This window comes from Lepidochelys kempii, chromosome 3 (genome assembly GCF_965140265.1).
Source record: "Lepidochelys kempii isolate rLepKem1 chromosome 3, rLepKem1.hap2, whole genome shotgun sequence".
Classification (NCBI taxonomy): Eukaryota; Metazoa; Chordata; order Testudines; family Cheloniidae; genus Lepidochelys; species Lepidochelys kempii.
Genome location: NC_133258.1, coordinates 207,088,588 through 207,108,679, shown reverse-complemented (window position 1 = coordinate 207,108,679; position 20,092 = coordinate 207,088,588). Strand labels below are relative to the sequence as shown.

Here is a 20,092-nt window from a genome sequence, read left to right as displayed (position 1 = left end):
ACTGATGCAGCTTTCTTGCCCTACAGTGCCATCCATAGGACATTTCACAAGAGTTTATGTCTGCTGTTCTGTGGTCAATTATGAGAAGTGGAAGACTCGTGGTTAATTAATATCTACAGAACATGGAGGCAGCCATAACTGGCAAGGTCAGGTTGTGCTAGTTGCAAGGCTCGCAAAGGTCCCAGTTGTAAAATGGAAAGGTACAGCACTCCCTGCCGAGGAAGGGAGCAATCACAAATGTAACAGCAGGCTCATTAGGCTAGAATCCACTGGAGCCAGGAACCCCATGGGCCCACTGAGCTGCAGAACTGGCTGGGCAGTGGGGAAGGGTAACACTAGGCTCCAGGGGCCTGTGACTTCATCGAGCCCAAGGAGAGGGCTGGTGCGCATGCTACTCTAGGGTCAGAATCTGCAGAGTGAGGAAATAAAAATGAGATCCATCAGAAGAGTATGAAAGGAAAAAAGCCTGGAAAGAAGAAAACAGCAGAGGCAGACAGCACAAGTGTAGACTGCAGCTTTTAGCTGCAGATATATGGTTGCAAGAGACTGGGCAAGATGGCTTCTAACAGACTCTTAAAGGGCAAAGTTTTGATGCCAAAACACAGGATTCCTATAGACCTCTCTGCACAGCTAAAAGCAGGCATGATTAACCCACCCAGAATTGGTGAACTGACACACTCAGAATAAGATATAGGATTTTTTGCACCTTTTAATTTACTTTGAATGTACAATGAAATTGTAGATCAGTTTTCATGTAAGTGACAGAATTTGAAATCTGATCTGTGCAGACAACCATTTAAGTATCCCATCATTGCATCTGAAGTTAGTAGTCAGACTTTTGCTGTGGTGGCCCCTGTGGTGGGAATTCCTGTCTCCCCAGCCCCAAATCCTTCTAATACCCAATCTAATCCCTTCCTAAATATTAATGGTACAATCATAAATACCATTTCTGTATTGCTGAATACTACAGATTATATTATACATATTTTCCCAAATTAGAGATGTACACAAATATCTGAAAGGTCAAATCTCACCTTGATAAATCTGGGACCAAAAGAAGTTTTGAGTAAAGTTTTCAAAAGTGCTTAAGTCAATGAAACTCCTAAATCATTTAGGCACTTATGACTTTAAAAAAAGTATCTTTTTAGCATATTTCTTCCCTTATGTAATACAGTGGAAAAACCTGCTTACCTTCGGTGGTAAAGGAGGTGGCACTTTAGGTTTAATTGTAGCGCTACAAAGAAAACAAGTACAGATCATTTAGAAGTTATCCAAATACAGATCTCTGACATCCTCACAATGCTTTATTCTTCATACGGTCACGTAGGATTTATTTTTAAAACACTATACAAATAATTGAAACATCCTGAGCTTTTTGATCAATACCAGTGTTGCTTCTAAATACTTGCACTACGTATATTTTCAGTGTTGCTCCCTCCTTTGCCCCAGATACAAGCAGGAGGAACCCAAGTGCCCCCGGAGACCTCCCCTGAAGTCATAAGTTACTATTTTGAAATGCTCAGCTGTTGAGGCTATATGGACTTGTGCAGGAGAAGAGAGGAGAGATTCTTAACAGGGAGACTTAGAGAGGACACAGCACGAGTCTAGTATGTGTTGAAAGAAAAGAGGAGGGAATTTAACACTTAAGTGCGAAATAGAGGATATTAGTTGGATTTACTAAAAAAGTATTTGTGGTCGTGTGGAATGATGATGATTATATCGGATTACAATAGGGTGTTGAGGTGTGCGGCACGTGACCACACCTGGGGACTCCACATAGCTGGGCTGTGGCTGAGGACAGTGCACACCTACTAAATGGCTGCTCACCTCATACTGGCCTATCAGGAAGAATTTCCAAACTCCACATTGCTGACCCTGAGGCTACTGAATACCTAAAGCATGTGATGCCTACCTAAGCCCTTTTGACACTTTTGATTTTTTTTTTAAACTTGTACAGCTTGACAAAATTGGAGAAATGGGCTGAAATCAAGAAGATGAAATTCAGTGAAGTGCAAAGTACTACACTTAGAAAGGAAAAATCAAATGCACAACTACAAAATGGGGAATAACTGGCTAGGTGGTAGTCCTGCTATAAAGGATCTGGGAGTTATGGTGGATTGCAAACTGAATATGAGTCAACAAGGTGATGTAGTTGTAAAAAAGGCTATATTCTGGGGTGTATTAACAGGAGTGTCATATTTAAGACAAGGGAGGCAATTATCCTGCTCTATTAGGCACTAGTGAGGCCTCACCTGGAGTACTGTGTCCATTTCATGGGGCTACGCTTTAGGAAAGGGGTGGACAAATTAGAGGGAGTCCAAGGGAGAGCAACAAAAATGTTAAAAGGTTTAGGAAAGCTTTCTGAGGTTGAGGAGGGGTTAAAAAACATGGGCATGTTTAGCTTTGAGAAAAGACGACTGATGGGGGACCTGATAAAGTCTTCAAAGATATTAAGGGCTGTTATACAGAGGACTGGGATCAATTGTTCTCCATGTCCACTAAAAGGTAGGACAAGTAGTAATGAGTTTAATTTGCAGCAAGGAAGATTTAGGTTAGATAATAAGAAAAAACTTTCTAACTCTCAGGACAGTTAAGCTCTGGAACAGGCTTCCAAGGGAGATTGTGGAATCCCCATCACTGGAGGCTTTTAAGAACAGGTTAGACAAAACACCTGTCAGGGATGGTCCTGTCTTAGCAGAAGAGGTTGGATGTCATGACTTTTTGAGGTCCCTTCCAGCCCTACATTTTTATGGTTCTATCATTCTGTGATCACTGTTTAATCTATTTTATATTTTGTATTTTCAACTTTTTTCCAATCTTTACTGTACGACCTGTGCATTTGCAAATAAGGATGATGAAAGCAGCAAACATCATTCCTTGGACGGCTCATGGACCTGATCATTGGATTCTTCATATCAACCATATGCAAAGCAGCAGATCTGCTCACAGCATATTATTAACCTACTATTCGGTAATGTGATCAGTAATATCTTCAGGTTTTCCTTTTCCTTGCAGAATTCTGTGTGGTCCCGAGTTCTCACGAAGCAAATATTCAACAGCCTGTTCTTGGAGAAAAATATATCAGCATAAAACGAAAAGCTATTTCAAGTTTTTTTTCCCAGCACTGTGTTGTAAAGGATTTGCTGTATTTTTGGTCTTGCATTCCTACACTGTTGTACAGCCTGTTCTGTTAAAAATAATATTTTTCTTATCTTTTGGAAGTATAAAACATTTTGTGTGAACAATTTTGAGAATGCAGCCCTGTAATCTTGAATTCTTGCACAGAGTTTTAACTGCTTTTGAATTATGCTGTTCCAAAAAAAGGGATAAGAAAATATCCAAGAAGTGAGAACTATTTTGGAACACTCTTATCTTCCCTTGCCTGGTTTCCCTAAGACCTTCCAGAGAAGTTATATCCCAGCATAAGATCAGGTTTATTTTGGTTTGGAGAAAGGGAGTTGGAGAAGGATTTGGAAGAAGAGTTCAAAATCCAGTTTATACTAGGAACCTTGTTTCATCTTTAACAATGAAAGTAACTACCTTCTCTCTCATTTACCCTCACTCAAATCCTCTGTATCATATATCGAAGTTAAAATCTTGAAAATTTTCCTTTACATCCTTCTCTGCATCTCAGGCAGACATCACAGGATGCTATGTCATTGCTGGAAGACAGATCAGAGATGTTGGATTAGCTATCAACACTGGTTGCACAGAGGCTATTGGCCTGGATTGTGTCAGTGGCATCAACGGAATGGCTAACACAAAGTATCAGAACTGAAGGCATGGGGTATGGATCCTGGATATCGGTACATACAGAGCTCCTTGAGGGGTCCAGGCAGCATCAGCATTGGGACACAGCTTTGATGCACTTGAGTTGATGCAAAAAACTTCAACACAGCCAAAGTGATATGATTGAAGGAAGACACGATTCACCAGAGTACCCAAGCATTCAAGATATAAGACCCATGAATCCTTTCCTATCTTCAGGATTGTGGATTGCATCAACTTGAACGTGGCTGGGGTAGGTTGACACTTTGGTTGCTTCCATCGAGGGCAAAGGTGGTTGCATGTCAAGTGCCAAATGCACTCTTCAACAATGACTTGGTCTTGTGGAATTTGTGTGAGATAATGTAAGTGCTGAGCCCTCAATGTGCTCTATAGAAAGACACCAGGGGTTCAGCTGAATGCCTCCACGGTACTGAGGCAGAGCTTTAGACTTACTCCATCAAGCTGATATGAGGACGGATGCAGAGCTTTAGTGACCAGATGACAGCCATGAATGTGGAGAAGACACCCAAACCATGGAACATCTAGTGAAGCAGTGCCCTTCAAGATCCTTCTCTGGAGGAACAGCCTTGATTCATCCATGTCACCAGAAGCCACACAGTGCATGACAAACTTGAATGTCAGCCTTTAGTGGTGTTTTTCAAGTTGCCAAAAGAACAAGTAGAAGACTGAGCTGTTGGGACTGAACTGGCTCATTCACGGTTGATGCCTTCAAGGCTTCTTGCCAGACTTATAGAAAGTTTCAGAGAAAGCCAGTACAGACCTTCTGGTTCTCTCTCTAGGACCTGACTCTTTGTGGTGAAGTCTGTGAGCAAATCATGGTCCTTTTGGAGGCAGAGAACACACCAGATGTGTCTGTCCATAGGGAACATGGTCAGACTGAACTCAAAATATCTCTCGAAACTACTGGGCACTTTCTTACATAGCCTGAAAGAAATAATGAAACAAACCATAGAAACACAAAAGGCACATGAAAACATTGATGTGAAACTTCTGACTAAGCAGGAGCTAGGAGTAAGGATCCCTAGCATATCAAACAAAGCAGCCAGTGCAAAGTGCTCCAAGAAAGCAGGAGCCAAGAGGTTCAAAGTCCTGAGACATTAAGTAGGTGGCGTTGACTACAGACAGATATAAAGAGGAAAAAATGTTAAACAAAACTTAAGAGACATGAACTGAGCATTAGAAGAGGCATCAAACTGAGCTGGGTTGCAGCACAGACAACAGCATTGCAGCTATCCAACACAGCTTCTTCATCAAGTGCAATCAAAATGGAATTGGTGGAATGAAGTGCTGTGGGGATACCTACATTCCACTGCATAAGTGGCCTGAGCTATCCCACTCGAACAAACAGCTTTGAGCAAACCAAGTTCCTTGGTCACATGTAGGGGCATGGATCCAAGAGTAAGTTCTATCACAATCTTATCTTTGAAGATAATGCAGGTTTAAAAAAAAAAGTTGTAAATGATGGCTTTTTTAAAAAAAAATTTAGAGGAAAAATTAAGAACTTTTCTACATGTGTCACTCATCTCAAATAGCATATATGCCCCATTTTGAAAAGGTCACTAATAAATAAATAACCATGTTTAATGAGATACCATCTGCCTCTGAAATCATGTACCACAAATGTAAGTATATTTAATATTCCTTTTCACTTCTCCTCTGCCTCTATTATAATTAAACTTAGATTTAGAATAGTCATATTATTTGTTCCACTGAAATTTAATATGAACTAAAACTTTCCAGTATGATATTTTTAATGTTGTAAATAATAATACACCAGGGTTTCTGTTGCAACAGATGATTTCATTAGCTCAGTGTAACTACACTAAAATTGGAAAACGGGGTAAACAGTGAGGTGGCAAAATTTATAGATTATACAAAATTACTCAAAATAGTTAAGTCCAAAGCAGACTGCGAAGAGTTACAAAGGGATTTCACAAAACTGGGTGACAAAATGTGAGATGAAATTAAATGTAGATAAATACAAAGTAATTAACAGTGGAAAACATCATCCCAACTATACGTACAAAATGATGGGGTCCGAATTAGCTCTTACCACTCAAGAAAGATCTGAGTCACTGTGGATAGTTCTCTGAAAACATCTGCTCAATGTGCAGTGGCAGTCAAAATAGCTAACAGAATATTAGGAATCATTAGGAAAGCGGTCTATATAAGACAGAAAATATAATGCCACTATATAAATCCATGGTACATCCACACCTTGAATACTGTGTGAAGTTCTGGTTGCTCCATCTCAAAAGAGATATATTAGAAATGGAAAAGATACACAGAACATCAACAAAAATCACTGGGTGATGGAACAGCTTCCATATGAGGCTGGATTAAAAAGACAGAATATTCAGCTTGGAAAGACAACTAAGAGGGGATATTTATATAAAATCATGAATGGCGAGGAGGAAGTGAATAAGAAAGCATTATTTAACCCCTTCCATAACACAAGGACCAGAGGTCATCCAATGAAATTATCAGACAAAAGGAAATACTACTTCATACAATGCACAGTCAACATATAGTACTTGTTGCCAGGGGATGTTGAGAAGGCCAGAACTGTAAGTGGGTTCAAAAAAGTACAGTAAAAGCTATTTTAAACCAGCATGCTGGAGTAACGGGGAGTGCCGGTAAATTAAAAATACCAGTTAACTCAGAGGGAGGGGTTTGGAGCGCAGGGGAGGAGTGTGGGGCAGCAGGGACATGGGAGGGGTTGTGGGGCATGGGCTCTGGGAGGAGGTTTGGGTTCGGGAGGGGGCATGGGAAGGGGCTCAGGGTGCTGGATGGGGAGAGCACTCACCTCCGGCGGCGCCTCGTCCCTGCTGCTCTTGGCAGAGGCGCAGCCAGGCAGCTCTGCAAGCAGGCACACAGTCTCCGTCTGCAGGCGCCATCCCCTGCAGCTCCCATTGGCCGCAGTTCCCGGCCAATAGGCTGAGAGCCACAGAGTCAGTGCTCAGGGAGAGGGGATGGAAGCAGCGTGCCTGCAGAGCCACCTGGCCACGCCTCTGCCAGCAATAGCAGGGACAGGGAGCTGCTTCTGGAGAGTCGCCGGAAGTGAGCGCTCCCCACCATCCAGCACCCCGCACCCATCCCACACCTCAACTCCCTGCTCCCAGACCCAAACTCCTGTCCAGAGCGCACCCCGCAGCCACTCCCACTCCCTAGACCCCTGCCGGCCTTGCACCAACTGCACTATAAACCGGACTTTCAGTGCAGATCAGAAATGCTGGTTTACAGAGCTTGCCGGTTGGCAAAGTGCTGGATAGAAGAGCTTTTACTGTAGATAAGTTCATGAAGGATAGGTCCACCGATTGCTATTAGCCAAGATGGTCAGGGATGCAACCCCATGTGCCGAGCGTCCAAAGCCTCTGACTTCCAGAAGCTGGGAGTGGATGATGGGATGGATCATGTGATAACTGCTCCGTTTTGTTCATTCCCTCTGAAGCATCCAGCATTGGCCACAGTCAGAAGAGAGGATACTGAGCTAGGTGGACCATTAGCCTGACCCAATATGGCTGTTCTTATGTTAAAGAAAATAATTAAAAGATACTGGGAAAGAGCTGTACAAAGAGCTGAACATTAAAATATTTCAATATTTATGCAAATCAATAAGCAGAATAAAGCAAAACACCAGTGATGTGATCCAAACAGAGATTACTGTGATCTTGCTACTTTAAAAATATACCAGAAGAAAAATTAAAAAAAAAAAAATCAAGGTGTTCTCACATTCAGAATACAATTCAAACAGAATTAAGTTTTCAGCTACCCAGGAATCAGAGAGCGGATACATCAAAATAAAAAATTACTTACTGTTTAGCATCATCCTCTGCATCATCATCATCTTCTAAATGTGCCACATGTCCCCTAAGGAAATGAACAAGGTACCATGGCTGAGTGCCCTTCATTAAAATGATTCTAGCTACTATGAAAGAATTCTGGTATGCAATACCTCAGGGGCTCCTTCTATACAGAATGTTATTATGTTGCTTTGTATTTTTATTTTCTTTTTCATTATTCTTTAAACCACAGATTCAGCCCAGACAAATGAGACCTCTCCCATACAATCTACTAATGCTCATTTGAAGGTAACAGGTGCAAGAAATCAATGTAAAAAACACTTTGAAACACACAAGAAAAAAATAAAGTTACCGCTGATGCAGTTCTTCTTCAACTGATTTTAGAAGACTCCTTCAAAATTAATAAGAATACAATTAATAACTGAACACAAACGGAAGAAAGCACTTGGAAAATAAGACACGAATAAAAGTTCTCAATTCAAAATAAGTTACTCTATTCTAATAAAATACACTGATTTTTTTGCTGAAGAATAATTTCATGGTTTCTATATAGCTACGTGATACTATTAAACAGTGTTTATCTACACTTATTAGTGTACTCCTAATTACTGTACCTGGCCATTACCTCTGTACTGCAAACTAGGGCTATTTTGGCTTATTTCAAAATTTACCTGTTTAAATTGAAACCAAGATACTTAAGATTAAATAGTATGTTATCATAAAAAGTAAAAGTGACAAAAAAAGATTAAACTATCTTTGTCAGGAGACCACTAGTCCCAATTTTATTATCTTAAAATTCACATCTTTCACAGTACTATGTTTTCCCCTCAAAATGCAGATTTCAACATGCTAAAAAATTACAACTTTAAGCCAATCTATGAAACTAAGCCCACTACATGCTAGCTGTCATGCAAACATCTGCATGCATCCATGCGACAGACAAGAGGGCAGCAGGATTTTTCCAGAAAGGAGGATTCCTGAAAATGTCAATATTATTCCCTATTGAAAAATAAAAAAGATCTACAGAATGAAGGAAATGCAATGCCTATACTTTCATCAAAATATTTATACAACATATCTATTATAAAGCTAGATATCAGGAGTTTGACTTGTATAGACAGTGTCATTTTAAATATAGGTTTCAGAGTAGCAGCCGTGTTAGTCTGTATTCACAAAAAGAAAAGGAGTACTTGTGGCACCTTAGAGACTAACCAATTTATTTTAGCATAAGCTTTCGTGAGCTAGAGACTAACCAATTTATTTGAGCATAAGCTTTCGTAATGCATCCGATGAAGTGAGCTGTAGCTCACGAACGCTTATGCTCAAATAAATTGGTTAGTCTCTAAGGTGCCACAAGTACTCCTTTTCATTTTAAATATAAAAGCACCTAAACCACTTAAAGTATCCAAGGCTGGAGAGAAGCAATGACTATTATCTCATTTCACACAGTGCGTGTATCTAGATACTACATTAAAACTCACAATGTAAAGTTTAACCTCTAAAGAACTTAATGACAAAAATGTAATGAACAACAAGATCTCTACAGATGTGTAAACGTTTTAAGTTCTTTTGTCTTTTTTTTTTTTTTTTTTTAAACACACACCACATGTAAGTACATCCCCATAACTGGCCAGATGACTTGGGCAGAAGGGCAATATCTTGCTGTAAGGGAAAGTTTGTCACTAAACAGACTCTGATATCTGAAACTGATAATGGCTGGTACGTTCTAGAGTTGATGGGAGTGACAGTCTCAGTATCTTGAGAGTACACCTCATTATGCTGAAAACTGTTCTACAACAATAATCACTCCAGCTGATATAGAGAGTTAGAAGTCAATAGCTGAAAAACTGCACTACTGTAAATAACGAAAGGTTTATCATGTTTTACTGCATAAACATAAAATTACATTTTACTACTACATTACCTGCTGTTTTAAATTTAAACAATGAATTTAAGTCTCAAATTTAAAGAAAAAGGAAAAATGCCCTCTTTTACTCACTTATTTGCACCTAAGAAGTAGCCACTCTGGGGACCATGACCATATTCTAGCTGCAGATCCTATAAATATAAGAGAAAGAGCTTTAAGATAAAAAGACAAGAAAGAGTTAAAAACACGTCACATGCTTGCCTCACCCTCTTCACTGTACGCAAGGCACACAACTAATTCTGTCCTACTGCCACTCTTGGCTCTAAACCCTCATTCAGAGGCCCCTTAAGCCTGGGTCTCTTCCATGCCCCAACTTTGCCATACCTCACATCTCAAAATTTCTCCATAAAACACACTTCTTTGATAAAGCCATTCAACCACAGTCCCCCTCCTCAGGGAAATACTGAGCTGGAAGAGCCTTTCCACTGATCACTCAAAAAAACCCAAACTACGAAAACAACAAACTTGTGGAACTAGAAAATGGTGTGTTACTCTTCAATTAGTCACACTACTTTTTACGGACTCCGCCCAATCTCTGCGTTCATTTTAACTGTATATATTTATATTGTCAGTTCTTCAGGGCAGATCTTGTAATGTCTGTAGTATACAATTGGTGCTATCCAAATAAATAATATGTAGGGAATACTGAAAATATTTTGTTTGTTTCAGTTATAAAGGCAACAAATATTTTAAGGATAACTATTATACAAAAAAACTATAGGTAAAATAAATGAGTGTATGAAATACTACATTAACCAAACATTAAAATTGCAAACTCAAGCACTTACAAATTACGAAGTGCTAGGTAACCTTAAGACTAAGTATGAGGTGGCAAGGAACCCCAAGAGGCACTACTCTCAAAAATTCTGAGCTCATGTACCAGAAAGCATGCTTATTTCAATAGTGGGAATAGGCAGAGTTCACCTTGAAGAACCAACATACTAGCATGTCCAAAGAGAAGACTATTAAAGCTATGGGATGTTTGTCTCTCCTCAGCTAGGTCAGGAGTGGAGAAGTATGTACACAAACTCCTTCCCCTAAACACTTGAGGTGCACCTACACTGGGAAATCAGTGATGTTTTAAGACATTAACATTTTTAGATACCACTTAGCAACTTGTATAGAACAGAACTCTCTCAAGTGTACCCCATTCCAGAAATAGCCGGTTCATCACCAAAGGATATCCTGGTAACACAGTGATGAGACTAGTACGGATCGATTAGACAGGCAACTACCCCACAGTGAAGGGGCACTCCATAGCCTGAGCCTCTCACTCTCCCATATGAAGGACATCCTCACAAAGAAGAAATGGTTACTTCACTCCTCAGGCTTCTCATCCCAGTCTCCCAGCCCAGCCAGTCCTAATCTCCTCCTCCAGGCTCAACGTCCAAGACCCAGTGTCCTCGCAACTCCCAGTCTCTCTCTCCACACACCAGTCTCTGTGCCCAGCCAGTCCCAGTTCCCAGCTCATCTGACCCCAGACTTCCAGTACTACCCTCTATCTTCTCAGACTTCTCATTCAGTCTTAGTCTCCCCACCCCTCAATTCCTTGTCCCATTCTCTTTGCCCAACCAGGTCCAATTCTCCCCGACATCCAAGTTCCTTTCCAGATCTGCCCACCCTCCTCATGCCTCATCCAACGTTGTTTGTCCTGCCAGTTCCAGTTTCCTTGCCCTCCCAGTCCTTCCATTCCTCCCAATCCCAGTGACAGTCACAGTTTCTCTCCCCAACCCTAAGCTACACCTTTCTCTCTCCCAGTCCACCTTTTATCCCCTTTGCATTCAAACCGGACAGCTTCCTCTCCCAGGCTGCCTGAGCCCAACAGAGGGGTCACTGAGAGGACAGGAGAGATTCTAAGGCCTGGTCTACACTACAAAGTTATGTTGACATAAGCTGCCTTGCATCAACCTGATGATTCCCTGTTCTGTTCATTCCTTCTGGTGCACCTGGCATCGGCCACGGTCGGAAGACAGGATATTGGACCTCTGGTCTGACCCGGTACGGCCATTCCTATGTTCTTAACCTAGTTGTGCATGTGTCTACACTTAAGTTTCTCCCCCACCGTAAGTCTCCTGTTACACCAACATAGTACTATCCCCTCCCCAAGCGGCTGTAAGCCAAGGTCAGTGTACAGAGGTCAATACAGCATGCATGTAGACACTGTTACCTATGTCAACCCTAACAATTCTCCAGCAGCTGTCCCAAAATGCGCCACACTGACCGCTTTGGTCACCACTGTGAATTCCACTGCCAAGAGGTCATGTAAACTAGGAGCCCGCCCTCCCTCCCTTTTAAAGCCCTGCAAATTTTGGAATTCCTTTTCTTGATTGCCCGGCTTGGCAAGCACACCAAGCAGCTCTCCACCGTTGAGTGCAACTGTCCAGCTGACCATGCTGGCTACGGGCTCCAGATGTGCTCCGACAAGAGACATGGAGTCTCCTGGGCCTGTAGAGAGAAGAGGCTGTGCAAGCATAGCTATGGACCAGCTGCAGAAACGTGGACACCTACAAGCAGGTTGCCCAGGGGATTCAGGAGAAGAGGTACTACAGAGACCAGTAACAGTGCTGCATGAAAGCCAAGGAGCTGTGCCAGGCATACCAGAAAGCCAACAATCGATTGGTGCTAAGCCACAAACCTGCTGCTTTTAAGACGAGCTGCCTGTCATACTCTGCGGAGACCCCACCACCACCCTGCACAATACCGACGATACCTCCCAAGAGTCCAAGTCACAGGCCTCACCAAGAGCAGCGAGGGGGAGGAGGAGGATGGGGGACTGATGATTGGGGGATCCAGCTGTGCAGTAAGCCAAGCTCTGTTTTTGATTCCACCAGTCCAACTAGTTGAGCACATGTGAGCCCAGGTCAGGGGAAGGAACCTCAGGTAAGTGTGTACATAAATTTTCCATTACAGGGATGTCCCCTGCCCACAGGACCATCACTTTTCATTAATTTACTTGTCCAAGAAGAGGTAGTTTTACAACCAAGAGAGGCAGAGATGCTATCGGCTTTTCAGTCCCCTCTAGAGTTAGGCAGTGGGGACCATGCAGAGCAGTTTCTTTATGTGCACAGGGATGCGCCTTGAATACCCGGAGATCTCTCAATGAAACATTCGTGGAGGTACTCTGCAATCTTCTGCCAAAAGGTTTCAAGGGATAGCTGCCTTATTTCTTCCTCTGCAGTAGGACGCTTTCCCATGTCAGTCAAGGATAACTTCGGCAGCGACAATTGCAGTACACAGGCTAGCAGAATACGGGCCCGGGCGGCTTTGGGATGCCAGCAGCAGCTGTACTTTCTGGGCTCTGTTACCCTCAGGAATGAGATATCAAATAAAATCACTGCCGCCTGTGGAAAACGGTGCCAGTATTTAGTGCCAATGCGCTATACCTAGATTTATGCAACCAAGCAAGTCTCTCCTCATTTCCCTAACCTCTGGTAGGCCATGGCTGGTACTGTGACTGACACCATGCATGAGCAATCCAAGCACGAGTGAGAAAGAGCATGAAGTGCTTTTAGGAGAGCAAGGGGAGTGAGTAAATGAGTGATGTCTGCACCTTAAGTTTCACTTTCCATACTGCATATACTAACAATGTGATCTCTGCGTTTTATCTGCAGATGCTGCCATTGTGGCCTTCCCCTCCACATTTGCAGAACATCTGAGCCAGATAAGGAGGCGAAAGAAGAGGACTCAGGATGATAATGTTCAATGAGATCCTGCAAGCCAGTGCTGCATCAAACAGTAAGCAAAGGGCCTGGACGGTGAACACTAGTGACAGGCTGGAGTAGAAAAGACTAGAGAGGAGAAAAATGCAGGCAAAGGAGACAGATGCACCATGACATAATGAGCCTTCTCAGACAGCAAAGAGAGATGCTGCACACTCTGGTAGACCTGCAGGTTCAACAATCCCAGGCTCGTCTCCCTCTGAAGCTCCCTGAAAACTCAATATTGGGACCTTCCTGTGCTGCTGCCCCCCCACCCCCCTGTCAACATTCCAGGTGGAATTAGGGGCTGCTACACTCCATCCTGGTGGACATTAAAAGACAATCGCAGCTTCACACACGTTGACCTGTGAAAGCCACGGTTGGTGTAGGTATAGCTGAAATGGGTATGAATGTTTTCCCCTTCATAAGTTTGGTCCTCTAATTTATTAAGTTTGAGTAAGTTTAAAATATATTTTAAAATTTCATGGAGGAGGGGAGTGTTGCACTAAATTCTGTTACAAAATAAATGTCTTATTTAAAACTTAACTCATCTTTATTGGTTTGCAACATCTGCTACCAAGTGCTTAACAGATCTGTAAGCAACCAATTACCAGTTGCTGATAGCGTGACAACTCTCAGGATAAACCACAAACAAAATTAATAGATAAAAACATAAGAACGGCCATACTGGGTCAGACCAAAGGTCCATCTAGCCCAGTATCCTGTATTCTGATAGTGGCCAACGCCAGGTCCCCCAGAGGGAATGAACAAGTAATCATCAAGCGATCCATTCCCAGTCACTCATTCCCAGCTTCCGGTAAACAGAAGCTAGTGATGTACTGACAATGTTATATTCCTATATGTACAGCAATCACCACGTAATTCCTAACAGGCCACAAAAGAGCAGGGCCAGGTAGTGTACAGTACAACAACAAGTGTTACTGTGGCTCAATGTTAAAATGGTCTTTCAAAGCCACCCTGGGCCCAGTGCAAGGGAAAGACCTTTGGATAAGTGTACATAAAATTTTCCCTTACAGGGATGCCCCCCTCCTTGACAGCATTTGACTTTTCATTAATTTACTCATCCCAGAAGAGGATGCATAGTTCCAGACTGAGCTCTTCTAATGGCTGTGTCTGGCTGTTCAAACTCAGCAGACAGCTGCTCCACCTCCATCCTGGTGGAAAGGTTTCTCCCCTTTGCTTCACGTACGTTATGCAGGACACAGCAGCTAGCTATAACCATTGGACCACAAGAGGGAAACACAGGTGGTAGTTGCCCTGAATTGTGACACCTTCCCTTTAGACACTACACAGCTATCTAGACAGAGAAATTTCCCACCTTAAGTGAAAAGTGTTCTGAATATAAATTCCAAAAAACTAAGACACAAATTCGTATAAAAATGGAAAGCGAAGGTCCTATGCTGGACAGAGCTAAAGTGTCTGTCTACTTTAATTTACACATTCTATAGTACATGACAGTGTACATTCTGCAGGAGTGACAGAAAATTTAATAAGAGAAAATAAGTAATCCTCTACAAAATATAAAATATTCTTTATCTGTCACTGATGGTTACATGCCCTGCAATTATTTTTTTTTTATGAAAGTGACATCTGTCAGTTTTACTTATGCTTATATATTTTAAAAGGACAAAACCTTTGTTTTTATCCAGTTTACTACCATGCTGTCTGCTAGCATTACTAGACTATGTTTTCAAATGGGCATTTATGTTCTTCACTTCCTGTTCTAAACTGCTGTATTGTGTTCCTGTTTGCTTTTCAAACATTACTGTATTTCACCCATATGTGGCTGTACTTCATTGCTGGATAAAGTAATTCCTTATGTACACTAAAATCCATCAGTGGGGAGTAAGGGAGTTTGTAAAGACTGAGATTTGGATAAAAACTGTACCCTCATCTCCATCCAAATGCTTTGAGTTTGAAAGTTTTATAAAACTTTCAGATACATATTTGATGAACAAATACACACATATATATACCACACTATCTTTATACCATTATCTAACACACACAAGGTGGTAACATTAGTTGATTTGAATTAATATGCCGCACATGAACGTAAAAAACACTAAATTAAATAAATCTGACTGAGCCCTGTTTTTCAAAATAATATTGCAAGATATACACTCATCAATGGGATATGGAAAAAGTATTAAATTATCTTAATATGATCCACAAAATTTCCCAAATTACACTCTTATTACAAGAGGTCAGTTAACAGTGAACTGGTCTTGAATTGCTGGTATTGTTTATAACTAGAGTTCTACTTGGGTGAAAACCCACACCACTTTGCACAAGATAAGGGTGTGGACAGCAACATACAAAATCTCAGTGTAATGGATAATATTAAAGAAAAGTCAAGTGGGAGAATGAATCATGCATTCCAGGGGAAAATCTTTTTATTCCAAATTAGGGCTCTGGGAGGGAGTTTGGGTGCAGGAGGGGGCTTGGGGTGCCAGATCAGGTGGCTGCTCACCTCAGGTGGCTCCCCACAAGCAGCAATCAGCCTCAGCTGCTCTTAAGTGGAGGTGCGGCAGGCAGCTCTGCATGCTGCCTCTGATCGCAGGCACTTCCCCCGCAGCTCCCATTGGCCATGGTTCCCAGCCAATGGGAGCTGCATTGCTAGTGCTCAGGGTGGGGTGGGGCCAGCACGTGAAACCGCCTGTCGAACCTCTGCCTAGGAGCAGCTGTGACTGGTTGCTGCTTGCGGGGAGCTGCCCGAGATGAGCAGCCCTGGGATACACCACCCCAAGACCCCTCCCGCATCCAAACTCCCTCCCAGAGCCCATGCTCCACACCACCTCCTGCACCCCAACCCCCTGCCAGCCCCACGCCAACTGCACTATAAACTGGAATTTCAATGAAGATCAGAAATGCTGGTTTATAGAGCTTTCCGGCTGGTGAAGTGCCTGATAAAATAGCCTTTATTGTATGTCATGCAGTATCTCATCATGCATGAGCTATAATTGCAGCTTTGCTTTTCTGCTAGTTTTATACTCTTAATTCGGAACAAAATTATTGTGTAGGCTTGAGCTGTACTTGAAATTCACTTTCCCAAATACTTTTCATAGTTTTTCAACAAGTGTATTTGAATATGCACAGTGAACCAATAATTCACAATTGGATATTGCAGTTGCTATTCCTGAAACTGTAATTAAGTGGTCAGTAATATAATCCGGAAGTTTAACATTTCGATATTAAATGCTACTAGCTGCTGATAAGGTAACTCCTGATCTGTTGGCAATACAAATGTACCTTAGTTGTTCAAAGACAATCATATAATCGTTTACATCTTCCATTAATTTAGTATCACCATTTTTCCCAGTCTCCCAGTGGAAGGAATGACTAATGATTCTTAGCATTTCATTCCCCCATAAAGGAGAATGCTTACTGAATAACACGTAAGTCATACACCAAACTCCATTGTCCTTATCTTATTAAAAATGTGTTCTTTAACTTTTTAGATAATGTTGGTAGGTTTTTGTTTGGGTTTTTTTTTTTTTGTAAAAAGAGAGAATTAAGTATTTTGGGATTTTACTAAACATCCAAATAAAACAGTCTAAGCTAATCAGCCTGCAGGTATTTTGTAAATTATTGTTGCGTATCTGCAATTTTCCCTCTTCCCTTGTTCTGCGATTTCTTGCACTCTGTCTGTGGTTGTCTGAGGGGCATAATCACTATTGTTATTTAGCACCCATGCAATGAAGAGAAATATATCCTGATTAGCTATTGTAATCCCTCTGCAGTAACTGGCTACTGGATTCAATATTTTAAATGGTCTGCCAGAAACAAAACTGGCTGTCTCAAAATCTCACTCTCTGTGGCAGAGAAAGAAAAATCCATTGGACTCATTCCCCCTTTCCTACTTACTTCCATTGGATCTTAAGAATAATGTTCATATTTATGTTTTCCACTGAGGACAATCTCAAGAACCTTCCTTCCCAATTCACTTTTGAAATGTAATGTAAACAAAAATTGTGGTTATTCTAGGGAGAAGAGTCTTGTTGACTTATAATGAAAGAAAAGGAGTGGGGGAATTTAAACTGTACATTGGTCTCTTTATAGGACATAAGGGCTGGGATATGTAAATTGCTAGTCTGCGGAATGAGAGGGGCTTGCAGAGCCTGGAGTGGGATGCTTGTGTTGCCAGCAGGCAGCAACCTGTAATTTTGGGCGAGTTTCCCACAGGGAGCACAGACAAGGCTCCCTCGTGCTATAAGAAGGCAGTAGTGATTCACCCTGTACCCCTTGGTAAACCCCGAAGTGTCATAACGGTACAGTGACCAATACAAGAATACTAACCTCCAAACAAACAAGCAAACTAGATATCAGAAAACCCCTAATAATTAGGAAGGGTACTAGCTTAGTAAGGCAGGGCACTCTCCAGGATCCAGTGACCAAAAGCTGCACTCCTAGAGGACTCTGCATTCCCTTACAGTGTTAATGAAGGCGTGGAGATTTCCTGACATGGACAGTCTCTTCTCTGCCCACAATATAGCTACTAACCAAGTAGTGAGTGCACTTATTCCTCTATGGGGAGCCTTTTGGAAATGAATACAGGATTCCTTAATAGCGGCTATGACCTATGGGGAAACAGTGGCATTTAAACTGGTTGCAGAAAAATAGGATGGACCACATACAAAACAAAGGATCTTTGCATTATGAAAAAGCGTTGTTCCATTTGGGCAATATTTTATGGCTCTAGTGTCATCTAGGGAATACTAATTCACTTCCTTTGGGCAGGATGTGTTCAGACAGAAGGGAAGGAAATTTCCTAAGGAATGATTTGGGAACAGTTCTAAGAACTGCTTATCTGTGAAAAACAGGAGGAAGGGTTCTTTACACAAGATATCTCCCTAATCATTAATTCTTTGAACAAGGTGGTTAGCAGTGAGGAACATCGGTTTAATAGAAAGAGAACAGAAGGCAGCTTTTGCCAGAGGCTTGAAAGGAGATTTGTTGAGAGCATTCAGAATGAAATTAAGATTCCATTCTGCTAACTGGTTCTGACTGGAGGTTGACAGCATTTAGCACACTGGAAAAAGTCAAGTGATGTCAGAATGCAGGATGAGGTTGTCATCATTTAGTCAGGATCTGAGAGTTGGTATGTGACATTCATGGGTGTTATAACTCAGTTCTCTGATACAGCCCTCTAACGAAAACTCCAAAAGGAAGGAGAGGTGTGCTTGAAGGGGAGGGACACTTCCGGTATAGCACCCACTAAAGAAACAGCCAATTGCTCCAATATGCTTGATTTGTAGAGTCCTCCTTGGATGTAAGCAAAACGTCAATCAGATGAGAAGAGAAGCCAAAGGTTTGGAGAATTGTTTTGTTAGCATCCAGGCCTGAAGTTTCTAAAATGACAAGTGATTTTGGGTGCCCAATTTGAAACACGTACGAGGGACCTGATATTCGGAATGTGCTGAGTACGCTTGCTTTCTGACAATCATGTGTTTCGATGGGCACCCAGTGCTGAAACACCAAAAAATCACTAATCATTTTTTTAAAAAGTAGATCTCAAGCTACTACACACACATTGTGTGGGTCCAGGGGCAGAACTGGATCCTGATGGAGAAGGGTCCTTGTTTGAGGGAGTTGCCCTGGTTCTGATATGGACAGGCTGAAGACAACTAGGGAAACAAGGCCTTATGGGACAGTAACAGGGCATGAGGATGAATTTGGCCTTTTGGCAAATACATATGCATTTCTTTGGCAGAAAAGGGAATGGAGGAAAGGCATGTGTTTAGGGGCTGACCAGTTGAAGAAAAAGCATCCACCCTCTCAATGTGAAGATCCCTGTGTCTAGATCAAGACAGACCCAAAGTTTGTTTAGGTATAAAGCAAACATGTCTCTTTGTGGAAGGCACTACAATACCACCATCTTGTTAGTTTGGCATCTGCCATGGGAGATGCTGGCTCTACTAGTCAGTTTTTTTGGGCGCTGAAATTTCCCTAGATATAGCTGAGAAGTCAACCACTGAACCTTTTTTATCTCCCAGAAGATCCAGATGGCTGTGTCAGAGACAAGTTTCATTTTTCCCCTGTCCATTTTTACCAATGGCCACAGTTCAAATGTCAAACATCTTAAATATAATCTGTGTAGTGATGGGGGAAGTGGCTGCTCAATGGCTAGATCCAGTGCCCAGAGTGCCACAGAGAGTGATGGTGATCTGAAATTCCAACTTGGACTATAGTCCCTGTCATCATCTATGTGCCCCATGAAGGCTCTCCAACCTTTGACGCTTGTTTTGGTTATGATCCTGAAGATTCGTGGGTTTGCCAAAGGCTTGTCCCTCATCAGATATATGTTCCACAGTGGAATAATTTCTGGACCCAAGTGAAATGGGAAGTCAAAGCCTCTTGATGAGGGAGGACTCTTCAATCCCACTTCATGAAGGCTTGAAGAAACCATATACTGTCCAGTGAACAGTGTCTGCAGCAGCTGTGACTAACAGATCTAGAGGAGGGAGAGCCTGATTAGCATGGTCTCACACAGAAGACAAGAGAACAACTTCCTTCAGTTTCTGGGCTTTCCAGAAGAACAACCTTGGTTGGTGAGAAAACAAACAAAACCAAACCTCAAAAATGAATGAGATCCTGTGACTGAGTCAGAGCACTTCTCTTGGTTTCACAATGAGCCTGTGGAATTGCAGAATGGAGAGTGCCTGATGCAGATACAGTTGAGATGTCTGGAAAGTGTTCACAGCCTAGAAAACCCCCTCCTATTTAAAACTAACATTATTTCCTTCTTTCTTCACTGTAGCAAATCACTATTGTCCCAAGTTTAAAACCATGGGGCAGAGGAGATGCCAAAGGGGAGGTCTGGTCAGGATACATGGTGTAAGTGCATCTTAGAT

General features: G+C 42.0%; 1 protein-coding gene across 7 annotated transcripts in view; it reads right to left on the bottom strand.

Moving 5' to 3' along the window:
- MAP4K3 (mitogen-activated protein kinase kinase kinase kinase 3) overlaps positions 1-20,092 on the bottom strand; it is a 142,683-nt gene that overhangs the window by 52,239 nt on the left and 70,352 nt on the right. For all 7 annotated transcript variants that reach the window (XM_073339816.1, XM_073339812.1, XM_073339813.1 and 4 more), the window contains 4 exons: positions 9,592-9,650; positions 7,945-7,983; positions 7,606-7,659; positions 1,192-1,234 (listed from right to left, as the gene is read on the bottom strand). In XM_073339816.1, coding sequence (XP_073195917.1) covers positions 1,192-1,234; positions 7,606-7,659; positions 7,945-7,983; positions 9,592-9,650 — 195 coding nt within the window. The remainder of the gene's footprint in view (positions 1-1,191; positions 1,235-7,605; positions 7,660-7,944; positions 7,984-9,591; positions 9,651-20,092) is intronic.